Source organism: Choloepus didactylus, chromosome 6 (genome assembly GCF_015220235.1).
Source record: "Choloepus didactylus isolate mChoDid1 chromosome 6, mChoDid1.pri, whole genome shotgun sequence".
NCBI lineage: Eukaryota > Metazoa > Chordata > Mammalia > Pilosa > Megalonychidae > Choloepus > Choloepus didactylus.
This window is the reverse complement of record NC_051312.1, coordinates 5,372,604-5,384,976: the sequence shown is the minus strand read 5'-3', so window position 1 is coordinate 5,384,976 and position 12,373 is coordinate 5,372,604. Positions and strand designations below refer to the sequence as shown.

Sequence of the window (12,373 nt, the reverse complement as noted above, 5' to 3'; positions counted from 1 at the left end):
CAGGACACATCTTGGGGTGCTGGAACCCACAGACCGAGCCTCTCTACCCCCAGGGCCTCCCCTGTGTGGTCTGGAGAAGACGAGTGTTGCACGGTGTGTGGGGCCACAGCCAGAGCCACCCCCCTTAACCCGTGAGGACACCAGGCAGAGCGAGGAGAGGGGATTCTGGCGTTTCACGTGTCCGTGTAATTCGGCGTCTCCACTCACGTCTCAGCAAAGACAGAGCCGTGGTAGCTGCCTTCAGCCGCGTGGCTCATGACAACTGTTTACCAGACTCTGCGGTAAGAGGCTCTGAGCAGAAGAGAAGGCTGAAAGCAGCTCCGTGACCTGGAGATTCCTGTCAGAGGTGGAGACCGATGAGGGCAGGATAGTGCAGCTTTGCCATCAAAAGAGTCATTTCTACACTTGGAGAAAGACATTCGCTTTTCCAGATGAGGCCGAGAACAAGAGTCCTAGGTCACCGGCTCAGCCTGAGTGAGGGGTTTCCCACAGTGAGCGCCGCCCAGCACTCCAGACTGTCCAGGCAGGTGGTGAGCGCCCCGTTCCAGGAAGCATTCAAGCTGAAGTTGGAGGACTCCTTGCTGGGGTGACTGCAGAGTTTGGGGGCAGTGGTATCTCTGTAGGAAGGTCACAAGGCTATGGGAAGATTCCCAGAGCCACACCCTTGCTCTGGTTATTCCTTTTAGGATCAATCTTACCATAACAAGAGCCATCAGTCATTAAGCTGATCTGCACGAGCCCAACATTGGGCTGGCTGCCCTTTGCCCTTTGACCTGCTGCATCCCCCTGGTCAAGGAGTTGTCACAATTCACAGGGAAGGAAAGTGAGGCTCCACCAGCAGGGCCAGGAGCCAAACCCATGTCTGCCCAAGTTGAGCCCCCTCCCCTGCCCTCCCTGCAGCTCCGGACCCTCTCTCCACCCGAACCATCCCCCTGACACCCTCCCCAGCCCCCCAGCCCCCTCCACTCCCGCTTCCCACCTCCCCTCTGTCTTCTGTCTTCCTCCACCCTCTGCTGTGGTCAGGTCAGTTCCCTCCCTCCGCTTTTCCAATCTCAGCCCAGGTAGCTGCAAGACTAGAACATGTCCTTGCCAAGGCCCAGCCTCCAGGCCCCCTGCCCCAGCCTGCGAAGACCCCACCACCACCAACCCAGGCTCCCACGGCAGAGTGTGGCTTCTGGGGGCTGCCTGCTCCACGGTTCGGTCCGGTTCTCTCGCTGAGCCGGTCAGCTGTGCGGCAGGGGGCTAGACACAGTCTGATGGTTAACAGTGCTGGTTCCCGAGCCACACCCGGGTTCAAGGTCCAGCCAGTCACTTACCCGCTGTGTGGCGCAGGCAAGTTGCTTCCACTGTCCTGGCCTCAGGTCCCCCGTTTGTAAAATGAAAATGGTAATAAAGCCTGCCTGGCAGCATTGAATGAGCCACTGCACGTCCAGCTCTTAGGGCTGTGCCTGGCATGTGATCATGCCTGGTGCTAGTTGTTACGTCGTGCTAGCTGTTACATTGTAGTAGTTGTTACATCTTGCTAGCGGTTACGTCATGCTAGGGATTACGTCATGCCAGTTGTTACACGATGCTAACAATTATATTGTGCTAGCTGTTATGTGGTGCTAGGGGTTATATCCTGCTAGGGTTACATCATACTAGCTGATACATTGTGCTGTTATGTTGTGCTAGCTGTTACGTCATGCTAGCTGTTATGTTTTACTAGTTGTTGCGTCGTGCTAGCAGTTATGTCATGCTAGGGGCTGTGTCATGCCAACTGTTACATGATGCTAGTGGTTACATCGTGGTAGCTGTTCTGTGGTGCTAGGGCTTACGGTGTGCAAGGGTTTACGTCGTGCCGTCAGTTACGTTGTGCTAGCTGTTACATTGTGCCGGCTACTACGTTATGTTTGTTGAACACTCACTTTTTGAAATTATGTAAACACTGCCTGGACCACAGTTGTGTGGGGGTCAAATCTAACCTCTCACCTTGTTCCTCATCTCCTTCAGAAAAGAATAATAGCGTAAATTCGTTAAGCCCTACTGTATGCCAGGCCCTGTTCCAAGGCCCTGTGTGTAGCTCACCAGTTCTCCCAGTGCCCATAGGAGGTAAAGAGTATTATTCATTACCCCAGCGGCAGAGGAGCAAATCGAGGCAACTTTCCCACGCTTACACCAGCTAATGAGCACGCAGTCGAGGTTGGAACCCGAGCCCCAGCACCCGACCGCTAGGCTTCCCTGCCTCTGTGCCACGTGTGCTTGCCACACGCCTTGCTTATCCCTGACTGGGTTACGTTGAACCTGTTCTCTCACCTGGAACAGCTTCCCCATCGATCCCCCCAAGAACATGTCTTCCTTCTGCAGGTTATCTTAGAAATCCCCCCAGCAGCCCCTGCAGGAGGTTCTGTTACCAATGAGGAAACTGAGGCACAAAGAGGTTAAGTGTCTTGCCCAGAAGCACACAGCTCACCGCCCGGCCCGTCTGCCTCCAAGGTCCAGGCTGGAGCCACAGGCACAGCCTCTGCATCCAGACATCCTCCAAGCCCCCTTTTAAGTGCCCCTTGGGGGGAGCAGAGCATTGACTACTGCTTGGTCGAGAGGAGGAAGCAGGCGGTGACACCCTCAGTGCCCTCCTGGATTTGGATAAATTGGTGCAGCCCACTCCGGGAAGCCAGTTCAGTCATGGAGCACCTCCCCAAAGTCCTTCCTGGAGCCCCTGCTCTGGGCAAAGCAGTGCCACCCCCCACCCCCCCCCAGCAGCCCCAGCCCTCGAGAGAAAAATCCAGTTGCACTCGCCTCTCAGCCCTGGGGGAGCGGGAAAAACCCTTGACTCTGACACTTCTGCTGGATGTGCCCCCTCCCTGCCCAGCCCAGCTTCCACCTGGGGGACAACAAGTGTCTGAAAAACACATAGTCGAGTGCAAGGTCTGACTCCAGGCTCCCAATTTTGGCAGAGGAAGGAGGAGTGTGTGGGAAGCCAAACGACTTCCTGAGAGCATTCACTTAAAAGAAAAGGAGCTCATTCTCCACCAAGACAGAAAAAGCAGGAAAAGTCGTGCTGGGCCTGCAAGTTCACAGTCCCCCCTGGCCCTTGGCCCCACAGGGTGAGCGGGGAGGGGGAGCAAAAGCCCCTCTGCCCCCAGGAGCCCTTTTCACTCTTGCCATCGGGCATCGTTGGCAGAGGTTTCCTTGTGTTCTATGTTTTTTTTTAATCCCTTATTCAATTATTTGTTCATCTCAGGGGTAAGGGATTATTTTCGCTCTGGCGGCTCCTCTCCCTCCCAGCCCTTTCTTTCCCTGGGCTCTAGCTGTTAGCCTTTCTGCCGGCACAATCAGGCAGCGTGGACCTGTTTACCGCCTGGCAGCTGGCGCCCGGCCGTCGCTGGGAGCGGGCCCTGTGGAGCCCGGCCGGCGACGCTCGCGAAGGGGGCTCCCCTCTCAGGGGCTGCCAGGCTGAATGGCCGTGCTGCCACCCAGCAGTCAGGACGTCTCAGAGCTTCAATAAGGTGTCACGTGAAGCAACCTTGAGCCCCATTTAGCTATTCATTAGGATCAATTTTCTGAAATTAGAGCCTAATAATGGGTTTTCGTGGCTTGTCATTCCGCCCAGAACAAATGAGGTTGTTTGATTTGATCCCAGGTGCAAGAAGCTGGAGAAAAGATGGTCCTAACTTGGGTGAAATTATCTCCGAAAGGCAAGCGGCTCCCCCTGGGTGGCTGGACCAAGATCCTGAGTGGAGGTCACCCAGGGCCAGGCTGGGGTGCGGCGAGGGAGATTCTGACTCTGTCAAGGAAAGGCCGGTAGCAGTTCAGGAGCTGGCAGGATGCTGGGGGCTGACTCAGTGGGAAAATAAAGGGGTGGAGGCCTCCCCGACTTGCGTTCGCATTTAGGCCCAAGCATGGGGCCCATCGGCCCGGGTGGCAGGTGAGCAGGGCGATCCCTGTGCCGGGTGGCTTCTGAGTGAAGCGTGGCCGGTTAGATTTCCTTGACTGCCTCTGCACCTCCCAAGGAAATTCTTCGCCGATCTCCAGTTTGTGGAAATGTAACGTGCACAGGGCAAGTTCTTCCTCTGCGGGGAGCCGGAGGTTATTAGAAGCAGGTCTCTGTTCTCGGTCACACTTTAGGGAGAGGGTGGCTTGGGGACCCCACTCGTTTATCTAAAGGCACCGTCCCCCTGCCGTGATGGACGTGCCAGAGATGGCGTTCGGCCCGTGACACAGGACCCGGCAGACTTGGAGTGGGTGACTGAGGTTAGAAAGATAAAACCCCCACCCATAAGGAAGTCGGTCCCCAAGGTAGAGACAGTTCATTACTGCGCAGCTGCAGAAGCAACCCCAGGTCCCTCGGAGGTTTTGCCTCTGCACCGCTGAGGTTGCAACGTACCGGCCTGGCAGTCAGTGATTTTTCAACTTGCACACGAGACAGTGAGAAGCCCAAGCTAAAGGAACTGCTAAAGATGTGTCCTAGAGAGTCCGTGGTCGTGGCAACTGCATTTCAGGATGGGGAGAGCTCAGAAGGGGACTCAGCAGTGGAGGGAGCACCCCAGAATTACAGAAAATGGAGTTAGGTCTGAGGAGTGAAGACAATGGGGCCAGGTCAAGATGCCACCTGAGGGAGGCGGGGGGGATGCAGCGAGGAAGAAGAGCAGAAACAAAGACACGGGCGGTTTTGGTGGGGAGGGCAGTGGAGGCGGGGAGGAAGGATGGACAGCTGGATAGATGGTTAGAGAGATGGACAGAAAGAAGGATGGAACAATGGATGGACAGATGGATGGATCAACAGGCAGAAGGAGGGAGGGAGGAAGGAAGGGACAGAGATGGACTGATGGTTGGAGGATGGAGGATGGATGAGTGGAAGGGTGAGTGGGTGGATGGATGGGCAGATGGAAGGAAGGAAGGAAGGAAGAATGGATGTTGGATGGGTGGGTAAATGGATAGATGGGTGGATGGATGGATGGAGGATGGGTGGATGGGAGGATGGATGGATGGATGAGCGGATGGTTGGGTGGATGGATGGATGGAGGATGGGTGGATGGGAGGATGGATGGATGGATGAGTGGATGGTTGGGTGGGTAGATGGATGGGGATGGATAGGTAGAAGGAAGGAAGGAAGGAAGGAAGGGAAGAAGGAAGGATGGGTGAATGGGTGGATGGATCAATGGGAAGGAGGAAGGAAGGAAGAAAGAAAGGGGAGTTGGGAGGAAGGGTAGAAGAAAAGATGGATGAATGGATTTCCTAAGCCTTTCTTTAGGCTCTGGGCTGGAGCTGGCTTTTTTGTTGCACCGTGGTTCTCTTCTGCAGAGCTTCTTACCCTCTAGGAGGCGTATGCAACAGAATGGCCACATGTGCAGGGCCTATAATAGATGGTGAATTAAACTGTCAAGCAGAGCAGCAGATTGGAGCAGAGGGCCAGGCTTGGAAAGTGGGCTGAAGCATGCAGTTGAAGAGCTAAGGTTGCACATGGGCACAAGAACTGTTATCAGGAACCTCAAAGGGAAGGGGTCGGAGCCTGCAGGGCCCTCTCTCCCCACAGCTGGTGTTAAGGGGACACTCTGGGAGCACCAGCACCAAGGGTGGGCAAAATGTCTTTATTTTTTAAGCATGGCTGAGCCAAACAAGCTGCATCTGTGTATCGTCTCCCTGCCCGGACCCTAGGTTGTGAATTTGGCTCCAGTCTTGGTCCTTGTGAACCTACAGACACCTCCGGGAGAGGGCCCTTCTCATTTACTTTAAGACGTTTAACAGCACAAATCCTGGAACAGGAATGCCTGTGTTCAGATACCAGCTTCTTTGCCTCCTTGCTGTGTGACTTTGGGCAAGTCACTTAACTTCTCTGTGCCTCAGTTACCTCATCTATAAAATGGGTTATAAATTTTTCTGTAATAATAAGACACTGCCTTTATTATTTCCCCAAAGAGAATAAACATCTGTGCAGAGGGTCGGTCGAGTGCAGAGGTGTAAGTAGCCCTTGGAGTTGAGTAGAATCGGGTTGGAATTCCACTTAAGCTGTTAACTTGCAGCTGACCTCAGGGGCAGCATTTGTGCCCTGAGCCTCTGTGCCTTCATTTGTAATTCCTACACCAGGGAGCGAGTGAGGATTGAATTAACCAGGGACTGCGGCCTCCCGGGCGTGGGTGGGTGACTCTGAGAATGATGGGGTGGCGGGGGCCTTTTTTGCATAGGCCAGTGCACTCTCAGAAGCAGAAGCTAAGGTGGATCCGGACCCGGTTCTCTCGCCGATCCCAGAGCCCTCATCCTTTCCCGCGGCCCTCGTGTCCGTGTGCTGCAGGTTCATGGCTGCACGTCTCGTTTTGTCGCTTCTCAGACAAGTTATTTCCTCCCTCTGAGCCTGTTTCCTCCTCCATAAAACGGGAGAACAGCACCCACCTGGTATGATCACAGGCAGGTTTCAAGAAGGTTAATACTCACGTCTGGCCATAACTGCCCAGAAACCCCGATCTCGGGTCAGCTTTACGACCCTCCTCGCCCGTCCCGACTCAGCCCCTCTGACGAGTTTCCTTTGTGTGGGGAGCGTTATTAAGGGGTTCACCTGGTTGCATCTCTGTTGTAAGCTGTGTGCTCATAAAATCCATGCATTCATTCAGCAAACGCCCTTGAACGCTTGTCTGCCACGGGCCTGGGCTGTGTGCTGGGGACAGGTCCTGCCCCACCCGTCAGGAGGGCCACAAGAGGAGGGCAGGTCACCATGGGAGGTGACGTGGACGTCTCGAGCAGGACGGACACCTTTTGGGAAGGTTCCCAAGAGGGGTTGGTATTTTTCTGATGTTCTGAGGGCAGTTTCGAATCCAAACCAGGATGTGTTGGCAAAAGGCTCGGCCCAGAAGTCGGTCCACCCACCCGGGCTGGAAGCTTGAGCGAGTGGCCTGGGCCCGCCCCATCCTTCTGACCTCAGGACCCCCACCTGTGAACCAGGGTCCATGGGGACAGTGGAGCTAGGCGGGTAGGAGTCCAGGCTCGGGAGCCAGCCTGCCCGGGGTCAGTCCCCTCCCCTCGCTGGCTGCCTGGGTGACCTCGGCCCATGCCCTGATTTCCCTGTGCCTCAGTTTTCTTCTCTGTAAATTGGGGAGAATGACAGTCCCCACCTCTTGGTGGGCTTGGGAGGGCTGAACGGACTAAATCACAAGACATGTCTGGCCCAGTGCGTCCCCCTTGCTCGCCAAATGACCCAGGAGAGTTGAACGGATCCGATGCCCTTTGACCTCGTGGGCACTCCTCTGGCCCTGACCCTCGGGTTTTCCTCTCTGCCCACAGCCGCCACCTTCATGGAGCACTGGAAACGGAAACAGATGCGGCTCAACTACCACTGGGACCTGACGGGCTTCGAGGAGGAGGAGGTCAGTGGGCTCAGCCCCCCTGCACCCCGCCTGGCCCCCCATCCCACTGACACCAGGCCCCCAGGTTCCCAAGGAAGCCCGAGGTGCCTGGGTCCAAAGCTAGGGCTGGCTGCTCCCGTCCCTCCTCAGCCCACCACCCCTGTGTGAGTGGCATCCCCGGTTGCCAGGGCAACTGTTGGCGTCCGCCAAGGTGTTTTCAATCACGTTGCTCTTGCGGACACCCCACCCACCAGCCCGGGCACAGACACCCGGCAGGCCTCCGGGAGGGCGAGTCCCCGAGTGTGGCCGCCAGCATCTGCCCCGGCGGGGCCAGGCCGCACTTCTCAGAGCCTGCAGTGCCGGCTGGGAAACTGGGAAACACCTTGCTCCAAGCAGACGGAATTCCAGAGGCTGGGCACCCTCGGGTTCCCAAGGCGAGGAAAACGCAATACGAACTGGCACTGGTGCTTCCCCGATTGCCAGTTCCATCAGGAAGTCCCCATCAGAGCAGGGATGGAAAGGACCAACGGTCACCAAAATTAGCCACGGCCTGGAGCAGACCGCTCTGTGCCGCTGAATTTTATAAGCCACCACGTAACATTTTTTTTTTTACCTCTCACACTTTATGAATGCAGTGTGGAAGTCTCCCCCTCATTTTTATTTTTTGAACACACTCATTGCACTTGCTACACAACCTGGTCCCTCCTGGGGCTGCGGTGGCCCATCCCTCTTCAGCCAAACGTGTAGTTGACGCAGCGAGTCGCAGCAGGCTGGCTTTGGGCTGATGGTGTTAAGGACCGAGCAGCGAGGCAGCCTGGGAACGCCCGTGCGCTGTCCCGCCTGGCAGCGTCCTCGCTGTGTGACCCGAGGCAACATACTTAACGTCTCTGGGCCTCTGGGCCCTCTCGGATAGGGGTGGGGACCGAGTTCTACCTGGGAGGCTTCGGGGTCAGTCGATACGAGCGTTTAGAGCCGCTCCTGGCACGATGAGCAACGTGGGATCCTCTCCACTCTTCTCGGCAGCGCTTGTCCCTGTTGTGCAAATGAGGACTCTGAGTCAGATGTGCCCACGGACCCCGGCCCTTACGGGGCAGAGCCAGGCTGGAGCACAGCGTGTCCTCCCGTATCAGGGTCCGGGTGGGCTGCCTGCCTGGCGGGCTCTTTTGTCGTTGCTATTTCAGTTAGGAGGGATTCGAACAGAATAAAAAGCAGTCGTCGCTTTTATTATTTTAGAAGTAGACTTAGGACATCCTTTCCATGATATCCCTGTGTTTGGCGGAAAATTGGGGTAGGGGCAGGAGTCCCTTTGTTCAGCCCCTCAGGGACCCGTCCTTGACCCGACCTTGACTCAGGAGCTTGATTTGGGGGTGGCAATCAAAGCCACTACTCACAGCCCCAAGGTGCTGGGTGAGTCCCCATGGTGACCCTCCCCTCCCCACCTGCCCCGGCCGGCCAGGGCCTCTCTTAGGAGGTAACAGCCTCAGATGAAAGGGGCTCCCTCTTCACCGAGCCCCAAACCCAGGTTGGGTGCTCAAAACACCTGTGAACCGAAGCAGAAGGAAGCTTTGGGCCCCGGGCCTGCTCCTTAGCTGAGTCTGAGCAGTTTCCATCCCACACCCCTGGGAGTTCCCAAAAACAAGAGCTGCAGAAGCAAAGCCCAGCTGTGAAGAAACAACGGCCTCTTAGGAATTATGTTCCCGGGTTTCCCACATCCCACTTTTATCATCACCCTGGTCTGTAAGAAAAGTATCTTTAGAGGCATGGCCTGTTTCTTAAAGAGCAATGTAAGTAATGAAACCTTTTTGTTTTTGTTTTCACCCGTTGGTTGCTGAAGGAGGCTGTGAAGGTTTGGAATTTTTTATAACTCTTCTGTCTCTCCGAAGCCCGTCTCCCTGGGAGAGGGACCTCCGCTGGCACTAATCTGTCTCTTTCCACTGCGGGGATCTCTGCTTTCTCCCCCACCTCCGGCCTCTCTTTAACCCCCGATCTTCCGTTCCAGTGCCCTCCGCTGACCCGCTCCGGGCTCCCCCGAGGCCTGGCGCCTCCGGGCTGCCCGCACTTGCTGACACTTACTGCCGTCTCTTCCAACCCCACGGCCCCTCGGCGGAATGTTCCTGGGGCCAGTTCGTGGCTGGGTGTTCACAAGAAGGAAGAGGGCTGCAGCAGGGGGCTGTGGGGGGTGGGGTGCTTCTATGCACAGAGCCCAGCTTCTGTGTCCTTGGTGACGGGCTGGGCTCCCCAGGAAGGGAGACTCCCAAACCGAACACGGGAGTCCCAAACTGCAAACATCGTGAGCAGCCAGCTACGAAGGGGCCCCGGCTTCCCAGCACCCACGGGGCACGCGGGGCAGAGGGCTGGCCTGATTTGAGGATCGGAAACCCACACCAGCAAGGCCTCCGTTCTGACTCAGTCTCTTTCACAGGATCATCCCAGAGCTGAATATGAAGCCAGAGTTTTGGAGAAGTCTCTTCGGAAAGAATCAAAGAACAAAGAGGTACGTGGCCACTTTGCTCTCCTAGCAATAAGCCTGGGATGTCCCCCAGCAGCCTAGCCCTGGGAGTGGCGGGCCTTTCCCCAAGGGACCAGAAAGCACATATTTCAGGCTTTGAGGGTCACCGTCGCAGCTACTCGGCTCTGCTGCTGTCAGGAGAGCACACACAGACGATACCCTCACGCGTGGGTGAGGCCGTGTGCTGGTGCACCCTGATTCCACCCGTGGGCTGTTTGGGGAGCGCTGCTATAGATTTATCTTCTTGATGTATCTGAGAGTGGTCTCTGACTTCAGCAAACATTTCCACAGCAAGAACTGTGTAGCCTGGAGCTTTTCCTCAGTGCACTTGATGTCCATCGTGTCCACCCCTGAGCCAATGGCCAGGTGACCCTTATTCACTCCTGAGATGACGAGAATGAGAACGAGACATGCTATTTCTGTGCTATCCTCAAGGCCACTGTCATTTTATAACAAATTTCTTCCTCTTCCCGACACCTCTCGTTCGAATCAGCAGTCTTACCATGTTCCTGGCCTGAATTTCCACAAACCCCTAGAGGTGCTTGGCTGTTTTGTTTTGTTTTGTTTAATCATATTTTTTATTGTAGAATATAACATATATACATAAAAGTGCTAACTTTCCAAGTGCAATTTAACAAGTAGTTAGCAAATGTCAAAGAGTATTGTAGGTTACAATTCCATAGTTTCAGTTTTGGCTGTTTTACAAATGGTGGTTTCTGACGTGAGCTGAGACGAGCCCGAAGCCACCAGCACGTCCTTGTCAGCCTCTTCCAGAGGCCAAGGCCATCCGCTTGGCCCTCGCTGGGATTCGGAGTAGTCGAAGCGTGCCGTTCATGCTGCTGGTTTCCGCCACCAACTTTGCAGCTCAGCTCTGGTGCTGAGCAGGGCCAGCCCTGGCTTTGGCCTTTCCTTGTCATCGTGTCACACAGCCAGAGTTGACCCGTTCGAAGATGCCAGGGGTCGCGATTGCCAAAATCCCGGAAACACCCGCTCAGGCCCCAGCTCCCAAAACAAGGGTGACGCGGTGAAAAGCCAGGGTCTGGCTCAATCGCCCTGCAGCCGGGAAGTGGGTGCACCTTCCTGAGTTCCCTGTTAGGACTGAGCAGGGGTCAAGGGTGAGAAGAAAGGAGCCGCACAAGCACAAGCCGTCCCCCTAAAATAAAGAGCGTCCTTTTCATTTAACCGGTCAGAACGTGTGCACGGCTGCGTGCTCACTGCCTTCTGTGCAGTCGCCGTGTGACCTTGACCCAGCCCGTACCTGTTTCCTCCTGGGAAAGCTAGAGGCTCGGGCGCTGCCGTCTCCGAGACCCCTTTCCAGGGAGCCCCCGCGGCCCCGAGCCTCTGTCGAGATGTCCCAGCGATCAACATCCAGCATCCAAGCAGGTCCGCCCCATTGCCGTGTGGCTGCCCCTCAAAGCAAGCCAGGCCATTTCCATCCTTCCTGGGAAAAGAGGGCTTTGAGGCAAACCTCACATCCCGTGAAGACAAGGGTCCCCACCAAGCCTACGACAGTCCCCGGGCAGTTCCCGGCAGAGGCGGCTCTCAGGCCTGCCGCCTCGTCTGACCCAAGCTCTTTGGTCATGTGTGGGCAGCAAGGGGTTTTAGGGTCCGAGATCTGCAGGGCTGTGATGGTGACCCCAGGCCCTGTCGGATTCTGACGGCCGCACCCTGCAATTTTTTCCTCCATTTCAGTAGGCTCCTCGAGGCTGTTTCGGGGTTTTAATTTCGTCCCCAGCTCTATCACTAAATTAGTCTATCAGAAAAAAGATTCTCCACTTAATTGGCAGGTCAGCTTATGCCTCTGGGGGTATCTCCCTCGTTGTTGCCATAAAATGCTCATTAAAGCGACAGCGAACACTTACGGCCTTTGGGCTCGAGTCTCGAAAACCCCAATCTTCCGTCTCCGTTACCTTCCTGGCGGCTTTTCTGTTGGCATCTGGACCTCTGCCATCCCTTGTTTGCTTAAAATGCCCAGAGCCTGAATCACCCTTGGCGGCGGGCCCAGCCCCTCGGCGGGCTCGGTGCCAAGGGGTCCGCGGTCTGCCGGCGCCTGGCCGGGCCTCATCGCACGGTCCTCTCTTGTTCCCTCTGCTCGCCCCAGAAGCGCCGGCACATTCCGGAGGAACCCACAAACAAGTGGAAGCAGAGGGTTAAGACGGCCATGGCGGGGGTGAAATTGGTACATTTCCTTTTTGGGGGCAACTCGAGTCTTGACTGTTTGCAGATAACCAAAGTCGACTGTGTTTTTCCTCTACAAACTCCAACTGTCGTCGTTTGTTTTTGTTTTGTTCCGTAACACTCACAGCCGTTTCTCTGCCTTTCTTTCACACCCGAATCGCGTGTTTGTGCCCCACTGCATGGCTGTGGCAGGGCCGGGGGCGGGCAGCTCTGGCTTTCCGTGGAGCTTGCGAAACACGCCTGCACCGACACCCGCGAGAAGTAGTTTGTATTTTCATTAACAGGCATGTGAGCGGCCCCTGGAGCACGTGGCCTCTGGTTGATGTCATTATCAGTGTTCTGTGACCTAAAACACACATTTTTCTACTTA

General features: G+C 55.8%; 1 protein-coding gene across 5 annotated transcripts in view; it reads left to right on the top strand.

Moving 5' to 3' along the window:
- ANO1 (anoctamin 1) overlaps positions 1 to 12,373 on the top strand; it is a 174,762-nt gene that overhangs the window by 134,489 nt on the left and 27,900 nt on the right. For 3 of the 5 annotated variants that reach the window (XM_037840407.1, XM_037840405.1, XM_037840406.1), the window contains 4 exons: positions 7,255 to 7,337; positions 9,151 to 9,162; positions 9,739 to 9,810; positions 11,927 to 12,004. In XM_037840407.1, the coding sequence (XP_037696335.1) occupies positions 7,255 to 7,337; positions 9,151 to 9,162; positions 9,739 to 9,810; positions 11,927 to 12,004 (245 nt within the window). The remainder of the gene's footprint in view (positions 1 to 7,254; positions 7,338 to 9,150; positions 9,163 to 9,738; positions 9,811 to 11,926; positions 12,005 to 12,373) is intronic. The other 2 variants (XM_037840409.1, XM_037840408.1) reach the window with 1 other exon arrangement.